Source organism: Camelina sativa, chromosome 17, assembly GCF_000633955.1.
Source record: "Camelina sativa cultivar DH55 chromosome 17, Cs, whole genome shotgun sequence".
Taxonomy (NCBI): Eukaryota; Viridiplantae; Streptophyta; class Magnoliopsida; order Brassicales; family Brassicaceae; genus Camelina; species Camelina sativa.
Window position 1 is genome coordinate 15,796,147 of NC_025701.1, and position 18,702 is coordinate 15,814,848.

The 18,702-nt window shown below is 32.1% G+C and overlaps 2 protein-coding genes across 2 annotated transcripts; one reads left to right on the plus strand and one right to left on the minus strand.

The window, feature by feature from the left end:
• On the plus strand, nucleotides 8,553–10,432 carry LOC104757353 (nudix hydrolase 25). Its single transcript, XM_010480081.1, has 6 exons — nucleotides 8,553–8,691; nucleotides 9,137–9,206; nucleotides 9,315–9,365; nucleotides 9,603–9,695; nucleotides 9,790–9,884; nucleotides 9,966–10,432. The coding sequence occupies exons 2-6, from the start codon at nucleotides 9,141–9,143 to the stop codon at nucleotides 10,186–10,188; spliced, it is 528 nt and encodes a 175-aa protein (XP_010478383.1). The 5' UTR covers nucleotides 8,553–8,691; nucleotides 9,137–9,140; the 3' UTR covers nucleotides 10,189–10,432.
• Nucleotides 10,572–13,149, minus strand: LOC104757354 (pyruvate dehydrogenase E1 component subunit beta-2, chloroplastic). Its single transcript, XM_010480083.2, has 4 exons — nucleotides 12,888–13,149; nucleotides 12,696–12,805; nucleotides 12,561–12,592; nucleotides 10,572–11,751 (listed from the first exon to the last, which is right to left on the minus strand). Exons 1-4 carry the CDS (start codon nucleotides 12,973–12,975, stop codon nucleotides 10,779–10,781), a joined length of 1,203 nt encoding a protein of 400 aa, XP_010478385.1. The 5' UTR covers nucleotides 12,976–13,149; the 3' UTR covers nucleotides 10,572–10,778.

The window sequence follows — 18,702 nt, forward strand, 5'->3', positions numbered from 1 at the left end:
TAATTAGTCGTTGAACGCAATCTTTGTCTCTATGTAAGTTTAGACGAGAGGACACGTGACACTGGAGAAATTTGCCACGAATCAAGAGGAGAAGCAGCTGATGAATCTAGACTTCCTGTGTCCTGGGAACTTGAGTTTCTCCTGGATCAACACGACACAAAAATGTATAAAATATTCACGGAGAAAAAAAACGCACCAAACAACAGCTAACAATACTGTCAATGCAGTTATTAAATGTTTTAAACATCCAATGTAACTGACATTGTGTTTCTCATTTCGGAATAACCATAAAATGTTCGCATTAAGGTTATGAATTTGATCAACACCATATATACTGGCATAATTAATTCTAGTATAGATTATTTACATAGTACATACTATACTACAATCCGGACCAGTATTGTTCTGTAGATTGAACTCCAAAAGTTAAAACATATCAATTCGATTCAGTAATTTTGGTGTTTTTTTGTGTGTGTATAATTTAGTATTTTGCACACATGATAAATGATAATTCAACAGTTTTTAGTTTTGTTAAAGTATCCAACAAATTTCGTAGGTCGACCGTCGACAAACTTCTAGACATACGTTGTTGACAGAGAATACTCATTTGTTTGTAAAGCAATATGTCAGAAAATATAACAACAAAAAATAAAAAATAAAGATACGAAAGATTTTGCAGTTTGGCCCTTGCGAAAAGGTCGGGCTGTAGAGCTATTACTGTCTTCTATGAACGAAGAAGAGACACACATATAATACATTTTTAATATGAGCTAGGGTTTCATATATATGCACCAGCGATACGTGTACATTTTAAGGTCATACATATCAACAATCTTACTATAATATAATTTTACAAATCGAATACAAACTCATATATGTGGCGCATGGGATGTGTTCTCGTGGCAGGGAAACTAAATGCGAGGTCTCAAACCCAAAGCGTATTCTCTATAAACCATCTCCCCCCCTGGTCTCACGTATGTTCCCCATTTCCTTCAAACTTTATATAGCAACGTAACTTCATCTTTCTATATATTTATCATAAAATTTTAAGATATTTCTTCCGTTTTGTTATTAGAATTTATATCACACATTATTTATTAATACATACATAATTTTGTCAACAATAAGTAAAAACAACAATAGCAATAATAAGAATTACTAAATTATTATTTATTATGTAACAACAAAAGGAGTATAAAATATGTATACATATATATATATATATGGTATTAAAGAAAAGTATGTCGACATGCATGTAAACTGAAATTGACCACAAACGTATGTTGATATACATGTAAACCTGAATTGACCATCGATATATTATAATGTTTTGTGATCTTTTTCGTGTAGCTAGATTATAGTCTGTCGTAATCAAACAGTCATTTGGCTAATGATATCAGTTCAAACTTCAGAGATTACATGGTATACATTAAAACTTCTACATTAATATTTTATGAATTACTATTTATTAAAAAAATTATTTTAAAATTATTCAGTATAAAACCTGATAAAAGAAATAAAATAATATTTTCTGTAATCTCTGTATAAATATATATTTTTAATATTATATACAGTATATAGTAATATATATATATATATATACTAATTTATTTTTGTTAGATGATATCCCTAGTTTTATTGTATTTTTTTCCACAACCCTAGTTTTACTGTATAAATCAAATGTTATGTATAGTTTTTAAACTATAATATTATCGAGTTTAAAAACTATAGTTTTCGAGTTTTTAAACTATAGTATTGTTAGATGATCACTAATATATCTACTATTTTTCGAGTATATTAGGTGTTATGAATATATATTCAATCCTTCATTATTCCCTTCGCATTCGATTAAATTCAGGTATTTTGGATATATTTCGTTAAAGGATATTCAAACCGCATTTGTATCCTAAGGTATTTTATTACTATATAACCAACTTGAACTCGAAAAATTGCAAACGGAATACGATGCAAATTTCAAAAAGGCTCACTCGTGTAAGACTTAGCCAAACGCCTGACCTACAACAAATGTTTTCTTTTGCAAAGCCAGTGACAAGTTAAAAAGGGGTAAACATTAAAAAGTCTTCCTAATTTGGATAAATCTCATCTCACAAGTGAGACCTCATTTTTACGTATACAATACACATATAAAACCAAAGTACTCCACATAAGATGTACTTGGATACTTAAACTTTTTTAATTAGTCAATATTTCGTAGATCAGAAACTATATATATAGTACATTGCCGCACAATCTAGAGACGGATTAATTAATGTGGGAAATTAGTTTCCGCGGCAGTTTATATATCGAGGTAGTTTCAAGACGAGTGTTACACACCAATCCCATAAAGTGACTAGTACAGTAATTAATTAGAAACCTCTCGCATATATATACTATGTCTGAATAATTTACCAAAATTCATGTCCCAAACTTTGCTGCAAAAAAAAAAAAGTTAATTCTTAGGTAGAATAGTTTAAGATTCATATCATTAAAGATAAAAAACTGAACAAGTTGGGTCACATATGACGGGCAAGAAGCAAAGTAACATTAACTTTGAAAGACTTGGGGCGGGAGGCATGTCCTTAATGACAACATGTGATGTGTTTAATGGGCCTTTGGGGGCCCAGAATATTTTAAAGCTGAATAAACATGTTCTCATCATGTCTCAAGATCATACCTCCAAATAATATCATTTTCAGTCGATGCTTCAACACTTTTTTGGTAGAGATAATAATTACAAATTATATACCAACTTGCAGAGATTAAACTTCCTTTAAATCGTGACGAATTTAAGATAATCATTTGTAAATAAGTCAATCTTCAAATGATCAAACGAGAAAATAAAAATTTATAGCCTACTTAATTTGTATTTAACATAAATCTTTTTGCCTCTTGACTCCAAAAGAAACTCTTTTCAGTGAAACAAAACAAAAACGAACCACTAACTTACATACAAACAATGGAGGGACCGTGATGAAATTTATAGTCTTGAATATTCTTTAATGGATACTAGGTAACAATCCGCACTATGTGCGGGATAAATATATGCAGATAAAATTAGGGCTATGAGTAAAATTATTTTAGAGGATCTAAAATTTGTTTGTGTAAAAACAAAATATATAATCCGTGAGAATATGTTTAGATCAAATTACTATATATCAACTAAATATATAATCCGCTTTTTTTCAATCTATGCAAGATTTTTTATTTTGTTTAATTTTTGGTGTAAGAATATGTTTCACCCGTGAAATATTATACTAATGGTATTAAATAAGTCATATAATAATGATTATTGTGATATACTTATTTTGGAAATTTTAAATATGTGAATTATAATCAGTTTTTTTTTAATAGGTGAATAAATTCGGGTTTTGAAAATGTTTTAGATCTACTAATGTTATAATAATTAAATATGTTATACAATGATTAAAATATATTTTTAAAATTAAAATGTTTAATTTTTTAATTAATTGAAAAGGAATATTCCTTAATCATTTCAATAGCAATTATGTGTAAATATCCATAAAAATGAAGACAATAAATTCATTGATGTCGAGCTCTGTAGCGACGACACATCAGCATTTTCTTGAGAATACTTCTCTATTAATATATAGGGAATGTGCGAATACACTGAAATGACTTGTGTTTGATCATCAGAATTGGAGTGTGATAATAACTGACGTGTGTTGTTTTTCATCCGAAATTTAATATATTGTTGTAGTGCGAAAAGAAGAAATCAAGATTAAAGTATCAGATTTTCTTGTTAATGTTGAATTTTTGGCAAACCTAGTTTTAATGGTTCTAGTTCGTATTTTACCACAAGTGGTCGTATTCTTTATCCTTTTGGAGTTCTCTCTCACAGTCTCACATCAATATTTTTTGGTGTTAAAAACACACACCAACGATAGTTAAAGCATCCACTTAAGATTGGATTCAACATGATTACCAGAAGTCTTTTTGGACGAATGGAAAGTTTGACACTAGAAGATGGTATGATTATCCACAAGTCTTTGCATTATCTTTTTGGAAGAATAACCAATGGAAATTTGAAATGCTTTGAACTTTCATTAAGGAATGTTTCTATTTGTTTAGGTAGCAAGTTATCAGTTGGGCCTTGGCCCAATTAGTTTACCTGGTAGTCAGAAATGCAGGCGGCGTGACTATCCCTGGCATTAGTCGGAAAGCATTCCAAACTCGGGACAGACAGTGTGGTAGCCCTTCAGGGAGAAGTCTACTCTGAAACACTTCGGTGCGTTTCTACCGGAGTTGACCGGATCAGCCGATAGGGTTTATCAAAAAAAAAAAAAAAGGTTATTTATCGACATAACTAATAAACCTCGGAAGCTTACTAAAGTTCGAGTTAGTCTTTTGCTTCCATGTTTTAATTTTTTTTTAATGGGACCAATTACATAGAATCTTTAATTTTTTTTTTTTTGAAAATAATGTTAAATTAGATTCAAAGAAAATCGTTTTTACATCAAGTGCAGCAGTGGTCTCAAGAGTTTAATGTAACATGTTTACATTTTTAAACGGTTAACTTAAAGCTTGATCATATTGGGCGAGTAGCGAGCCAAGCGAGCAGTCCTTCCTTGTAGCGATGATCCCCAAGGAGTTGGATTGCTAGCAGTTGGTTTCTGATCTGACGGTCCATCCAAACGATGAGCTGAGCTGGAGTTCTCGGAGATGAGCCATGGCGACGATCATTTCTTTCTCTCCATAGTGTGTACACCAAGGTCTGCAGAGTATATCTGGCTAAAAAGGCATCGACACGTTTGAGTCCGTGAGAAGAAACGTAGGTAATGGTGGTCAGCCAATCCGTTGAGAAGTGCGTCTTATAAACGGGAGAAGCAAGGTTTTTCCAAACCTCTGCTGAAAAAGCACAGGAGAAAAAAAGATGATCTCTCGTTTCAACAGCGGTGTTGCAGAGCACACATGTTGCATCAACACCATTGTTCCAGCTCAGCATCCGGTCGCCTATAGAAAGACGATTCTGAACAGCAAGCCAGACGGTAAAAGAGTATTTAGGAGTGGCATGAGTGAACCAGACCGCGGTGTGCGACGGTACAGAGTTCGAGGTGTGTCGAATATGCTGCTAAGTATCCCTAGTAGAGAAGGAGTTACGATACTCATCCCTTTTCCCCTTCCAAAGTGCTACATCTCTCCCCTGCTTCCGGTTATTCCACTGATTTTCCAGGACCTTCTCCATTTCATTAAGGTAATCGACACGGTGCCGTCGCCGGCGACGCGTAGTCCATGCCTCAAGAACTGTGGCTGTACGACTAATCCCCATATCAATACAACCTCGATCTCCTGCAATGTCCACTAAACGGCCCATCCTTGACCAGTTGTCATACCAAAAAGAAGTTTCAGCACCATAACATCCATTCGACATAAGGGTATAGCAGCTTCCCTGCATTTAAGGATCTTCCTCCACATCCATGAACCTGATTGATTATTATCCTTCAGGCCCCAAATAGTTTCCCTCTTAAGGAGATACGTTCTTGCCCATCGGACCCACAAAGAGTCACCACCAAAGATTATCCGCCAGTGTAATTTTAAACAGCACACTACATTTGTTTTCTTTAGGGATCTCAGTCCAAGACCACCCTCTTGTTTCGGCTTACAAATAGATTCCCACGCCACCTTAGCTTTAGTCGAGGTCATATCAGAGCCGGACCAGAGATACGCAGCACATAACTTATCAACCTCATTCAGACACTTCTGAGGTAATCGATAAGCAGACATCCAAAAACTACAGATACCCCAGAGAACAGAGCTTATAAGATTCAGTCTCCCTACATAAGAAAGATACCTTGCAGTCCAAGATCCGATTTTCTTTTTAACATGATCAATGAGGGGAAGATAGTCAGCCGCAGATAACCTTTTGGTAACTAGAGGAAGACCAAGGTAGCGGACCGGGAGAGTACATAGAATCTTTAATTTGCAACCTAAACGTTTCATTTTCTTAAACAAAATATATATTAGCTAGCAAACAAAAAAAAGTTATTTATAGCTTGTAGAGTTTACAACTTTCTACCTCTTTGGAAGATGAATGAGTTTACCTTTTTAGCTAAATTAGGGTAGTTTTAATTACCAAAGAGTTGAAACAGTTGTGATGCCCTTATATTGTTTTCATTTTAAGGTTGGTAAATAGTAAATATAATGGAAGAGGCAATCTTAAACATTTGTAAGAAAAAATCACGTATATATGATGGAAGAGGCATGCAATCTTGTACCTATACAACAATGACTTTGCAACCAAGATTTTTTTGTATTTATGAAAATTTGAAAGAAAAAAAAAAACATTCTTGAAAGTATTATTTTCATTTATCTTCTTTTTTCAAAACAATGTCACAAATAGACTCTTAAAATTCAGTTGAAGTAATGTTTACTTTTAAAAAAATCAATAAATATATTTTTGACTGCTCGTGGAAAAAGTATTAAGGTAACTTCAAGATAGGGAAAATGTCATTAAAATCATGAACTTTCAAATTTTTGCCATTTAAAACATGAACTTTGTTGTATGCCATTTAAAACATCAACTTTCGTTGATTAGTTTTTTTAAACATGAAGTTTCGTTGACCAGGCCAAAATAGACATGACGTTAAATCCGATAGTTGACCTACTAACAGATGTTACTATGCCGTTAATCACTCCATTACTGACAAAACGACATCGTTTTAATTGAAGTTTTAGTTTGAAATAATGTCATTTAAACCATGAACTTTTAAATATAGGCCATTTAAATCATGAACTTATAAATGTATGTTATTTAAACCATGAACTTTTAATTTATGTCATTTAAACCATGAACTCGCCCTGGGCATTCGGTAAAAACCAGACAACCTAAAAATTTTGGTTATCGGAGCAAATCGAAGAGAGAAAGCTTAATCGTTCGGTGCAATTGATTTGAATAACCGGATTTTGGTTTGACTCGGTAATCGAATCGATTGGTTTATTAGAAACTGTAGAAGTATATAAGCTTAATCGGCTAACCCGTTTAACCCTAGTTTAGTTTATCTCTTCTTTCTTCGACTCTGCCTCATGATGCGATTCTGAGAAAGAGAGAGAAGAACATCAGTTCATCATTCTTTTTCGATCTTTGTCATGTATTTTGTGTCTTTTTGTTTTTTTCTTGAGTCTTTTTCATTTATTAGGACACTACACTAGAGTCTGAAGGATTGATCATCTTGTTTTAGGATATTGCACTAGAGTTTGAAAGATTGATCACCATTTTTATGTATTATGGTTTACATAACATAAATTTGAAAGTTCATGGTTTAAATGACATACATTTACAAGTTCATGGTTTAAATGACATATATTTACAAGTTCATGGTTTAAATGGCCTGTATTTAAAAGTTCATGGTTTAAATGACACTTTTCGAATTAAAACGACGTCGTTTTGTTAGTAACAGAGTGATTAACGGCATAGTAACGTCTATTTGTAGGTCAATTATCGGATTTAACGTCATGTCTTTTTTGGCCTGGTCAACGAAACTTCATGTTTAAAAAAACTAGTCAACGAAAGTTGATGTTTTAAATAGTCTACAACAAAATTCATGTTTTAAATGGCCAAAATTTAAAAGTTCGTAATTTTAATGACATTTTCCCCTTCAAGATACGTGTTACTTGTTTGATTACGATAAAATAAATCCGATAAAACAAAAGAAAAGAGATAAAGAGATGGTGGCAGCTTTCTTTATTCATTGATCCGTGATTGAGTGCAAAGACAAATTATAATAATAACAGTTTTTTTTGTCGTAAATAATAATGACAAAAAAAAAGGTTAAAATAATGATTAAATTCACTATTAAGTCAACTCCAATGGCTTCCCCACCACCGCACGTTCGTCTCTCTGTCCACTCATTGACTCCATCCATCTCACCACCTTTTTCTCCTCTTATCGTACGCCTTTTTTTCTTTTTACACATTTCGTGATGGTGTGTGCTAACTTACTTTACTTTCCACCTCATCTCATTAACGTGCGCCATCTTTTTTCATATCATTACCCTATAATTATTTTCCCAAATCATTCTTTCTTTTTGCCAACTTGCTAATGTAATTTTTTTTTTTTTGGTGGTTGTCCTTATCACAAAGTGTCAATGACATCACACTTTTTTCATCCCGTCAAATACAACTTTTTTTATAATTTTTTTAGCAAATACATATTTTCTAATTTAGAAATTAATATTTATTTCCCCTATCAAAAAAGTCAACTAAATTTACATGAGAAGTTAACAAACTTAAACTGTATTTATTCTTTTGTCAACTAATTTGATATTACAACCAGGGTCATATATAAAACAAAGAAAACTGTAAATTAAAACGTCTTATCATCAAAAATTACACCAAAAACCAAAACTAATTTGACATGATGTTTATACACGTGGCAGCTGGAATTTATGATAAAATAAGTCGTCGGTGGGCCCGGCCCAATACAAACAGTTAGAATAAGATGCCAAATAGTCAGAGCTGATAATGAACGAAACGTCAGCGTTTTTAAGACCGAATCCAATTCTCTTCTCTGTGTGTATATATATTAATGTAAAAAGATATATACGTGTGGTTTTGTGTTTGAAAACACATACACACATGTTCTTCGTTGCTGCTTCGTTGGGTTAAAACACTTTTTTGTTTTTCTTGCTTTTGCAAAAGTCAAAGCTACCAGAAAGAAAAAAAAAAAAAAACAAGGTTAGTTCCTTTGTTCGATTCTTTTCTTTTAGTTCTTTTCGTTCTTGTTTATCAGATCTGTATGTTCTTGATTTGTTTCTATATATATATGTGTTTGTTTGCGTTTTGAATTACTGGAAAATTTACCAACTCTGTTTATGTTTCTTGACTCTTTTATCTCTTCACTTAAGTTTATGATTACTCTCTAGATTTGAAAACATTTCTTGATATTTTTGTCTCTATTATCTTTGATTAGTGACTAGAGATATAGAAACAGGGTTGTTTGTTTCTAATATGTTTTCTTCGATCCAAATTCAGCCAATAAAGATGATTTAGGAGAATTTTTCAAGATTCTGTGATCTGCTTATAAATAAACCAAAGAGTACTGTAGAAACATAAACATAATGATGTAGTAATAATTTTCCGTGTTTAGATGAAGTTATTAAGTGGTAAATTTTACTTTCAGCAAAATGGAGAATCTACCTCCTGGTTACCGTCCCAATGTTGGTGTTTGTCTAATCAACTCGGATAATCTGGTAAACATTTCATCATTTACTTAAGCTCCTCTGATTAATTACTTTTTTTTTTTTTTTGTCACTTGTATAGTTAGTACTGAGTTGTTTGACCATAATTATGATTCACAGATATTTGTAGCTTCGAGATTGAATGTTCCTGGAGCATGGCAGATGCCACAGGTGTGTGTTGCTCAATTTTTGCTATTTTTTTTGTCCTTTGTGTTAATCTAAAATATTCATGGTGCTATACTTTTGTTGTTTAGAGAAAATGTAGATGATCAAGAATTTGATATAGAATCTTGAAAATATGTTACTAGATCGACGAACTGAAACTGTCATCTCTGCTTTGTGTTTATGGTAAAACCTTGAGTATTCTGAGTTTTTAAAAGCTCACTAAACCGAGTTTATTAATTACAGGGAGGCATTGAAGATGGGGAGGATCCAATGTCAGCAGCCATGAGAGAGTTACAAGAAGAAACTGGGGTTGTTTCAGCTGAAATCGTCTCTGAGGTCACTTATTCAAACACTTGATACAATACAATGCTAGAACCAATATGAATAAGAGAATTTACAAAAAATTTGGGTTCTTCAATGTCTTAAACAGGTCCCAAATTGGTTGACATATGATTTCCCACCTGCAGTAAAAGCAAAAGTTAACCGACTATGGGGCGGTGAATGGCATGGTCAAGCTCAGAAATGGTAAGTCTTCGATACTGCCTAGTTTCTTCAAAGAAGAGAATGTGGCTCATTGTTCTTAAAACTTTATGAATTCCAACACAGGTTTTTAGTGAGACTGAGAAACGATGAGGACGAAAGAGAGATCAATCTAGCAAACAACGAAGCGGATTCAGAGTTTGCGGAGTGGAAATGGGCGAAACCGGAAGAAGTTGTAGAGCAAGCAGTGGATTACAAAAGGCCAACCTACGAAGAAGTCATCAAGACTTTTGGTTCCTTCTTGAACGATACAGGAAGAGCTGCTAAATGTAAATCAGCCAAGTGGTAATATATATAAGAAACACTAAAATCAATGTTTGCCTTTTTATAATTTTTGTAAACTGTTGTTTTATCTTTTTTGGGGGGGGTTCTTTTTAGTAGAACCCTTTTTGGAATGCAAAAGCTTTCTCTAGGGGTTTCTTTTACTTTTCATTTTTGTAAATTGGTTGGTTATTGGTACATGGTACTAGAAGGTTTTGGTTTTTTCCTTTTTTAACATGGGGTCATTGTAATAAAATCTTTGTTTGGATTCACAGAGAAATGAGTTGTGTATGTGTTTATATAACTAAGTGTAAAGAGAATTCTAATGTTTTTAAATTTTGTTCTAGTTAGCAACATGAATATAAAGCTCTTTGTTTGGAATCTAACAAGTGTAAAGAAAAATTCTAAAGGTTTAACATAACAAAAGTGGGAGGTAAATTAACAACCAAAGGTCCAAAACATTCTGAGTTACAAAACAAATATTTCAATACACAACAAAGGAGAGAAAACTCCAACAAAACCAATTCCACTTAGACAAATTCTTTAAAAAAGCTAAACTAAAGAGAAACGAAACGGAGAGGTAAATGATAAATAATGGTTCACCGGATTAGTATGAATTCACTGGCAAAGCTGCTCAACAGCGGTCACGATCTGAGCCGGTTGAACCACGGTCCACTCCTCCAGTGTACCAGCGTAAGGTGTAGGAACGTCCTGAGAAGACAAACACATCACCGGAGCATCTAAATAGTCATGAAAGTTCTCATTAATGGCAGCTGTTAGACTTGCCCCAATCCCACCGGTTCTCATACACTCCTCCACGATCAAAACCCGGTGTGTTTTCTTTACTGAGTTTCCGATCGTGTGGAGGTCGAATGGTTTTAGCGACCTGATGTCGATAACCTCAGGGTCATACCCTTTGTTCACCAAAGTTTTTGCTGCCTGCATCACATGGTACCTCATCCGCGAGTAAGTGAGGATGGTAATGTGTTCCCCTGGTCTGACCATCTCAGCTTCTTCAAGGTTACAGATGTAGTCTTCGTCTGGGATTTTCTCCTTGAGATTGTAAAGCAGAACGTGTTCGAAAAGAATCACAGGGTTCTCGCTTCTTATCGCGGCTTTCATCAAGCCTTTGGCATTGTAGGGAGTCGAGCAAGCAACCATCTGGATCCCAGGGATGGACTGGAAGTAAGATTCTAACCGCTGTGAATGCTCAGCACCAAGCTGGCGTCCAACTCCACCAGGCCCACGGATGACAACGGGAATGGTGAACTGACCACCGGATGTGTAGTGAAGCATTCCACAGTTGTTGGAGATTTGGTTGAAGGCGAGGAGGAGGAAACCCATGTTCATACCTTCAATGACAGGTCTTAGACCAGTCATGGCGGCTCCAATGGCCATACCTGTGAATGCATTTTCACAAATAGGAGTATCGAGAACCCTGAGGTCGCCGAATTTATCAGCAAGACCTTTGGTTACCTTGTAGGAGCCTCCGTAATGGCCTACATCTTCGCCCATAACACATACATTTGCATCTCTGTCCATCTCCTCTTCCAAACCTTCCTGAAGAGCCTCGAAAAGCAATAGTTCATGTCTGCAAGTTCATATATATGAAAAAACATCCGTTATACTCGTGTTGTGACTTAGAGGACATCAACATGACAATGAAATTGATTGAATATGGCATGGAAATGTCTATCTGTGAGTTGTGACAATGGATACATCATGGATTGCTTTATGTGAATATATAGAAACAACAAAGATCCCAAAGGGAAACAATAACAATAGAAAAGAAAAGAGCGCATGATTTATGGAAAGTTTCATGAATTGTGAATGTAACACAAGCCAAACTAATTGCAGAATATGTTTGACCACATGTTTTTTTTTGCGAAAACTGAAATGTTCTGGGGAGAGTAGCATGAGTTCACGGAAGGAACTTAATGGTTCACACCCTAACAATTTAGCATGATAACGACAACTAATAGCTTCAATAGGAAGATTAGGAAGCAAAGAAATGCAACACATTCAGCTTTTGCCATCACTATCAACTATCGATTTAAAAACTAACGTTTCTAGAGACCTATATATGTCTAATGTAGAACTGGCCAAGATTCTAAATCATCGCAATCAAATGGCACATAGTTAAAAACTTTCTTGACTATAACCAACTTTGAATCCCAACACCATGTAATAAAAACTATAGGAACAGTCTAAATAATTCACAAGTATTGGAAATAAATGTTTTCAAACAAACAAGGCAGAGGCAAGGGAAACCAAAGGCATTGATGAGATCTAATCCGAGAATTCTACTAGCAGTAGTATCTAAATGCTACAATCAGCTCAAAAATTGAGTAAAAATCAAAACCCAATTTGCAAAGCATAAAAATGTGAAAAAAAACAAACCCAGTGCTCGTAGATGTGTCCGCCTCCTTCGTCTACAAAAAGAACAAAACCAAAACCAGTGAATCATTACAGATTCAAAGCACGCGAAGGAAAAAAAAAACCTAAAATACAAAATCGAAACACGAAAGGCATTACCGCAACAGCATTGGGAATCAATTTCTGAGAGTGACGAACTGTGAGAGCAGAGCCAAAGCTCTTCTTCTTACTCGCTTCAGATCCAGCCACTATATATCTCTGGCTCCTCACTACCATCACCAAAATTATTCAAAACTACTTTAAGATCTCTCTCACAAAAAAAAAAACAATTCAGAGAAATGCAGATCGAACCTGAAAGGTTTGTGAGTTTCTTGGAATCGACGGGATTAAACGTAGATAACGCCGTAGCAGCTCCAGCTCCATGGATGATCGAAGACATTTTTTTTTTTGCTCAATTTTTCTAAAAACAGTTAAAACTATACAAGTGTGTGTGTGTGTGTTTGTTTATAAACAGAGATGGCGATACAACACTGACCCGACGGAGAAATCGAAGAATCAGAACAAAAAGGGTTGTGAAATCGAATTGCTTTTGGTTTTGATTTTAAAAAAAAATAAATTCGATTATTATTATTTTGTGCAATCAAATCCACATGTTTACATTGTTTTCATCGCCTGATCTTATGTTACATCTCTATTGTAGAATAACCAATCCAAATATGACGAGTGTAATATTTGCGAACGTAGCGACACGTGTAGGTGTTTAGTTTGAGGATCATTATAGTACTCGATGAACAAGCTTGCAGAGTACTAATACTTGGTTTGCTTAACCACCCCGGACCAACCGAATTTTACATACTCAAGCTTTGAGATCTCGTGTATATATATTTATCGGCCCAACAATAATACACAGTTTCATTAGTAGTACAAAATCACATTCAGATTTTTATCATCGACCTAGACGATAAAGAGGTTTTTTTATTTATTTATTGACTAGGTTTTGAACCCACACTTTATTTGATATATTATGATAAAAATTATATATGATTGATTACGGTAATAAAATATTATCTTATAATAAAATTAAAATTAGTACTAAGGAAAAAAATAAATATCATATACACAAATTTTTAAAATATAAAAAAGAGTTGTTTTATAAAATCAAATCTAATAAAAAAATCATGAATTTAACTCGACGTCTAGACAATGCAAATCAAACTGATGAACTCACATATCCTAAACCATTTCTTTGACCACCAGAAAAACGAAACAATTTTATAATCATGAATTTAACTCGTTTTCATATTTAATTTATCGCTACCACCTATGTTTTCGTGTTTTTTATTCAATGTTTTCTTATTCTTCATATTCTTTCTTGTCATTTTCATTGTCAAATTTTGTGTTAATTGTCATCTAACTTTTACCATTTGGTTCTTCGTTATACTCTTTTTTTTCTTCTTCCTTGTCAACTTCTTCACATTCTTCTACTGAAAAACTTTTTTTTACTACCCACAACTTGTTAACCCATCACACTCCAAGAACAAAATCATTCTTTTCTAATAAAATTTGTGAAATTCATGAACACCAGCATACTCAACACATGCACCTAATTATTGACAATTTTATCCATATACTTATTTGGTTTCAGATCCACGCATTTAGAAACTTCTCAAACCAAAATCTTTACTTGGTTTATAATATTTTAAATTCTGGAAAAGGTTGACGAAACATTTCACTAAACCTGTCGTGCTCCTCGCTACTACTGTGAACCCAAGGACAATTAAAGGTTCGTAATCTCAATCCTATAACTAACATTGCTTATTCTGCTATCTATCTGTCCAAGTTTAATCTTGCTATATGAACGTATTGCATAACCAGCACAATTAATTTGCATGATGCAGATATGTGTTGTCTCTCCTCCACCTCTTTTACAAGGATTTTTATCGACAATGATGGTGATCTAACTACTGAATACTTGACATGGTATGTACGCTCACTCACATACTTATAATGTGTTCAAGTTGAAAATTAATCTATGATAATATCTTTACTAAGATGCATGTATTTATTTTCCAAGGTTGGGGGAAGAAGGAAAGAACGCATCTGTTGTCGTCAACAACTTCACCTCAGAGCATAGTATGATTAAACAAAATTTCTAACCATAATCGATGGTTAATAAACCATAACCGTGACAACCGTAACTCCTTATATAGCTAATAAAACATTTGTGTTTGTCGTCAATCTTTCTTCTTTAAACTCCAAAATTTGACTCAAACATCAAATCAAGGTCTTGCGATGTCAATCTTTCTTCCTTAGACCCAAAAATAAAGAAATTAATGAAATAATATCAACTCATCTATAAAATCATACACAAAAATATGTTTTATAGCTCGTAAGAAATAAAAAGCACAAACGTAGATAAATAAGATAATTTATGTTTTACATCAATATTTATAGTATTTAAAACTTTTAAAAGGTTTCGAAATGTAAAATTTGAACCTTTTAAAAAGTTTCAATATTTATAATATTTTAAACTTTTAAAATTTTAAATTATAATATATAAAAAATTTTTAAAAGCTAAGAACTTTTAAAAGTTTCAATATTTATAATATTTAAACTTTTAAATTTTTTTAAATTATAATATTTTTTGAAACTTTTTAAAGTTTTAATTTGATCAAATAAAAAACCGGATCAAACCGAATAATTTTTAAAGTTGGACGCTTGATAAATCAAGCTTTCCTGCTCATTCGTTGTTGGAAGCATATTAATCTTATTTATACTGGTTCTAAACCATTGTCTAAAACTTTTCTAGCCGATGTGAGATATTGTGCATAGTTCTTTTATTTCCACAAATTTTAAATTTTCCTTTTTCTAAAACATTCTGGAAATTTAAAAAAAATGTTAATGAATAATATGCCAAATCCTGATAGGTTGTTTTAAAATAATTCTTAATATAAAAAATTCTGAAAATTTTAAAAAATGTTAATGAGTGACATGTCAAATCCCGATAGGTTATTTAAAATCCTATGTGGACAGCCTTAGAAGCTTATAGCTTCTACTTTTTATAGTATACATTAGCATATGTAGTGGTAGTACAGAGGCAAACCAGCTTCGAAAAGAGGTTGCAACCAAACAGGAAATACATATTCGATACTTATAGCATCTAAGGGTAACTAGATAGCTAGCTTTCTAGCTGCATACATATCGATCGTTGCATTCAACTTTTTTTGACACTTTTATTGAGGTCAGTGACCAGATCCGGAAACTATTTGGGGTGGTGGGGGAGACCTACATGTGGCATAAATGATTGGACAGTTGAAAGGGTTCTTGTGTGGCCGAAAAGGTCGAAAAGGCCGAAAACCCTTCGGAATAGTTATATGGCCTTGACGACCGTCACTTGATCAACATGATTTGTCTCTTCTGCACCACCATATCACCAATTAAAACAGTTTACACATATTACTTATTAGAGTGTCAAGGTTTGGTAATTCTAGTGAGATCTGTCTATCTATCTATTCGATCTGGATAAACGAAAGTTAATATCAAATCAGATTATGGTATAACTACGTTTTTTTCCGGCTAAACCTATAAAACCCAAACTAGATAATAACCCGCGCTGGTAGCGCGTAGAATTTTTTTTATTTTGTTATTTGTTAATATTATGTTTATGTTGTATCATTCATTTACATGTTATATAATATAGTACTATATGGTGAATTTTGATTCATATTAAACTACTAATAGGTAGGCATGGAAACTACTACCGATACCCGTATTGGATCCATTTTTCGGTTTGTATCTGTCCCAAAAAAGGTACCCGCAACTTTAGGGTCGAGTGAAGGGTATAATAATTATATTATCCATGAATAATGATCGAGTATTGGATATTGATTTAATTTTTGAGCGCCTCGTTACCCGTCTCATTACCCGTTTTATTACCCGACTCATAAATACACGTTAATATTTTGTAGAATAATGTTACCAGCGTGAGGAAATATTTATGTAAATTTAGATTTGTTTGTTACAAAATAATAGTAGAAAATTTATTAATTCTATACATTTTATAAAATCATATATTTAATTTACTTAAGGTCATACTCTGATTTCGACCCGTAGTTGGTACTACTATTTTGGTTTGGTGCAATATCAAATTCGTTAATTATACATTCGGTAAAGCCAAAAAAATCCAACAAAACATGTATTGATCCGTGATTTGGTATTACAAATTGATGTGATCGTGTTCAGAGATCTTAATATACCAAATTTACAAATGGAAGTTATTGGTATAACATGTTGTATATTAATTTTATAGGTGAAAATTANATTTTTCGGTTTGTATCTGTCCCAAAAAAGGTACCCGCAACTTTAGGGTCGAGTGAAGGGTATAATAATTATATTATCCATGAATAATGATCGAGTATCGGATATTAATTTAATTTTTGAGCGTCTCGTTACCCGTCTCATTACCCGTTTTATTACCCGACTCATAAATACACGTTAATATTTTGTAGAATAATGTTACCAGCGTGAGGAAATATTTATGTAAATTTGGATTTGTTTGTTACAAAATAATAGTAGAAAATTTATTAATTCTATACATTTTATAAAATCATATATTTAATTTACTTAAGGTCATACTCTGATTTCGACCCGTAGTTGGTACTACTATTTTGGTTTGGTGCAATATCAAATTCGTTAATTATACATTCGGTAAAGCCAAAAAAATCCAACAAAACATGTATTGACCCGTGATTTGGTATTACAAATTGATGTGATCGTGTTTAGAGATCTTAATATACCAAATTTACAAATTGAAGTTATTGGTATAACATGTTGTATATTAATTTTATAGGTGAAAATTACAATTAGGTTATGTATATTATCAATATTATACACTTAGTATTGTTTATATAGTGAATATTGTGTATAAACAATTAAGTTTTAGCCAATTAAATAGTTTGTTATTATTTTCTAAGATTTATGAAACAATAAATAGAGTTTTATTATTTTGTAAACAAATCTAAACTTTTCTTCTATTAGTTATTAGAATAATTAAAATATAATAGCATTTTTGTAATATGTCACATCAGAACTGGTTAAATTTTTAACAACATAGCTTAGATAAGTATATAGATATATTTTAAAAATATGAACAATGTTGTATCCTAATTTTAATATATATTTGTTATTATTAAATAATTAGATATGTAACTATTTAATCTTAGTTTTATAAATAAATTTAAGTTTTATAATTTTCTAAATAGTTTGTTATTGTTTCCTAAGATTTCTGAAACAATAAATAGAATATGTTTAATTATTTTATTACATAATTTTAAAATAATTTTATTATTATTTTATTATATAATTTCGAAATTATTTTATTAATAATTTCTTGTAATCTAATAAATTAATAATTACTATTTTTATGGATAACCATTTTTCAGGTTACAACAAATTAATATTAAGATTCTGTTGTTATATTTTGTATTAAAATACAGTGGTATTTTGTGTAATATTTTACATGGAGTAGGGTTATTTGTTTAAAGGGTTGCTTAAATAAGTATATAGATTTATACATTTCTTAAAAAGATTTAAAATGATTTGATTTATTATAAAATAAAAGCATTTAAAATTGTATAAAATCGTTCTATGTTCGAGAGTCTGTTTTACTTTTGTTATTTTCTTCTTCTTTATTTAATTTTAATTAAGAAAAAACTAAACAAATGTCAGGAGAATTATTAAGCACCCTCAATAAAACCTAACTTAAAAAACAACCTACATAAACATAGCTAGTCAAGTTTGACTAAGGAAAGCCTAATCTATATTAACATTTTTTAAGTACATTTTGTGTTATGCCCTTTTAGTTTTACTTATTTAAATTTTAATTTACAACATTAACCCCTCAAAAATTTCCAAAAATAGTATCACGAAAGATTTTGTTTCCTAAATCTATATTAACATTTTTTAAGTACATTTGGTGTTTTACCCTTGAAATTATATGTATTAAAAAACGTATTTACAAATTTAATCCCTAAAACTTTCCAAAATAATATCATTTCAGATTTTGTTTCCTAAATATTTTACATTTCATTCCAACCAAAAATAAAAAACAGCAATCAATATTATATAGAGACATAAACTATGATATATTTTTTATTTTATTTTCCAA

Coding starts and splice junctions, on each gene's coding strand:
- LOC104757353 (XM_010480081.1), top strand. CDS start 9,141: ATGGAGAATCTACCTCCTGGTTACCGTCCCAATGTTGGTGTTTGTCTA. Junction 9,207..9,314: donor TAATCAACTCGGATAATCTG/GTAAACATTTCA, acceptor TATGATTCACAG/ATATTTGTAGCTTCGAGATT. Junction 9,696..9,789: donor CAGCTGAAATCGTCTCTGAG/GTCACTTATTCA, acceptor TGTCTTAAACAG/GTCCCAAATTGGTTGACATA.
- LOC104757354 (XM_010480083.2), bottom strand. CDS start 12,975: ATGTCTTCGATCATCCATGGAGCTGGAGCTGCTACGGCGTTATCTACG. Junction 12,593..12,695: donor TGATTCCCAATGCTGTTGCG/GTAATGCCTTTC, acceptor TTCTTTTTGTAG/ACGAAGGAGGCGGACACATC. Junction 11,752..12,560: donor GACACATCTACGAGCACTGG/GTTTGTTTTTTT, acceptor ATGAACTTGCAG/ACATGAACTATTGCTTTTCG.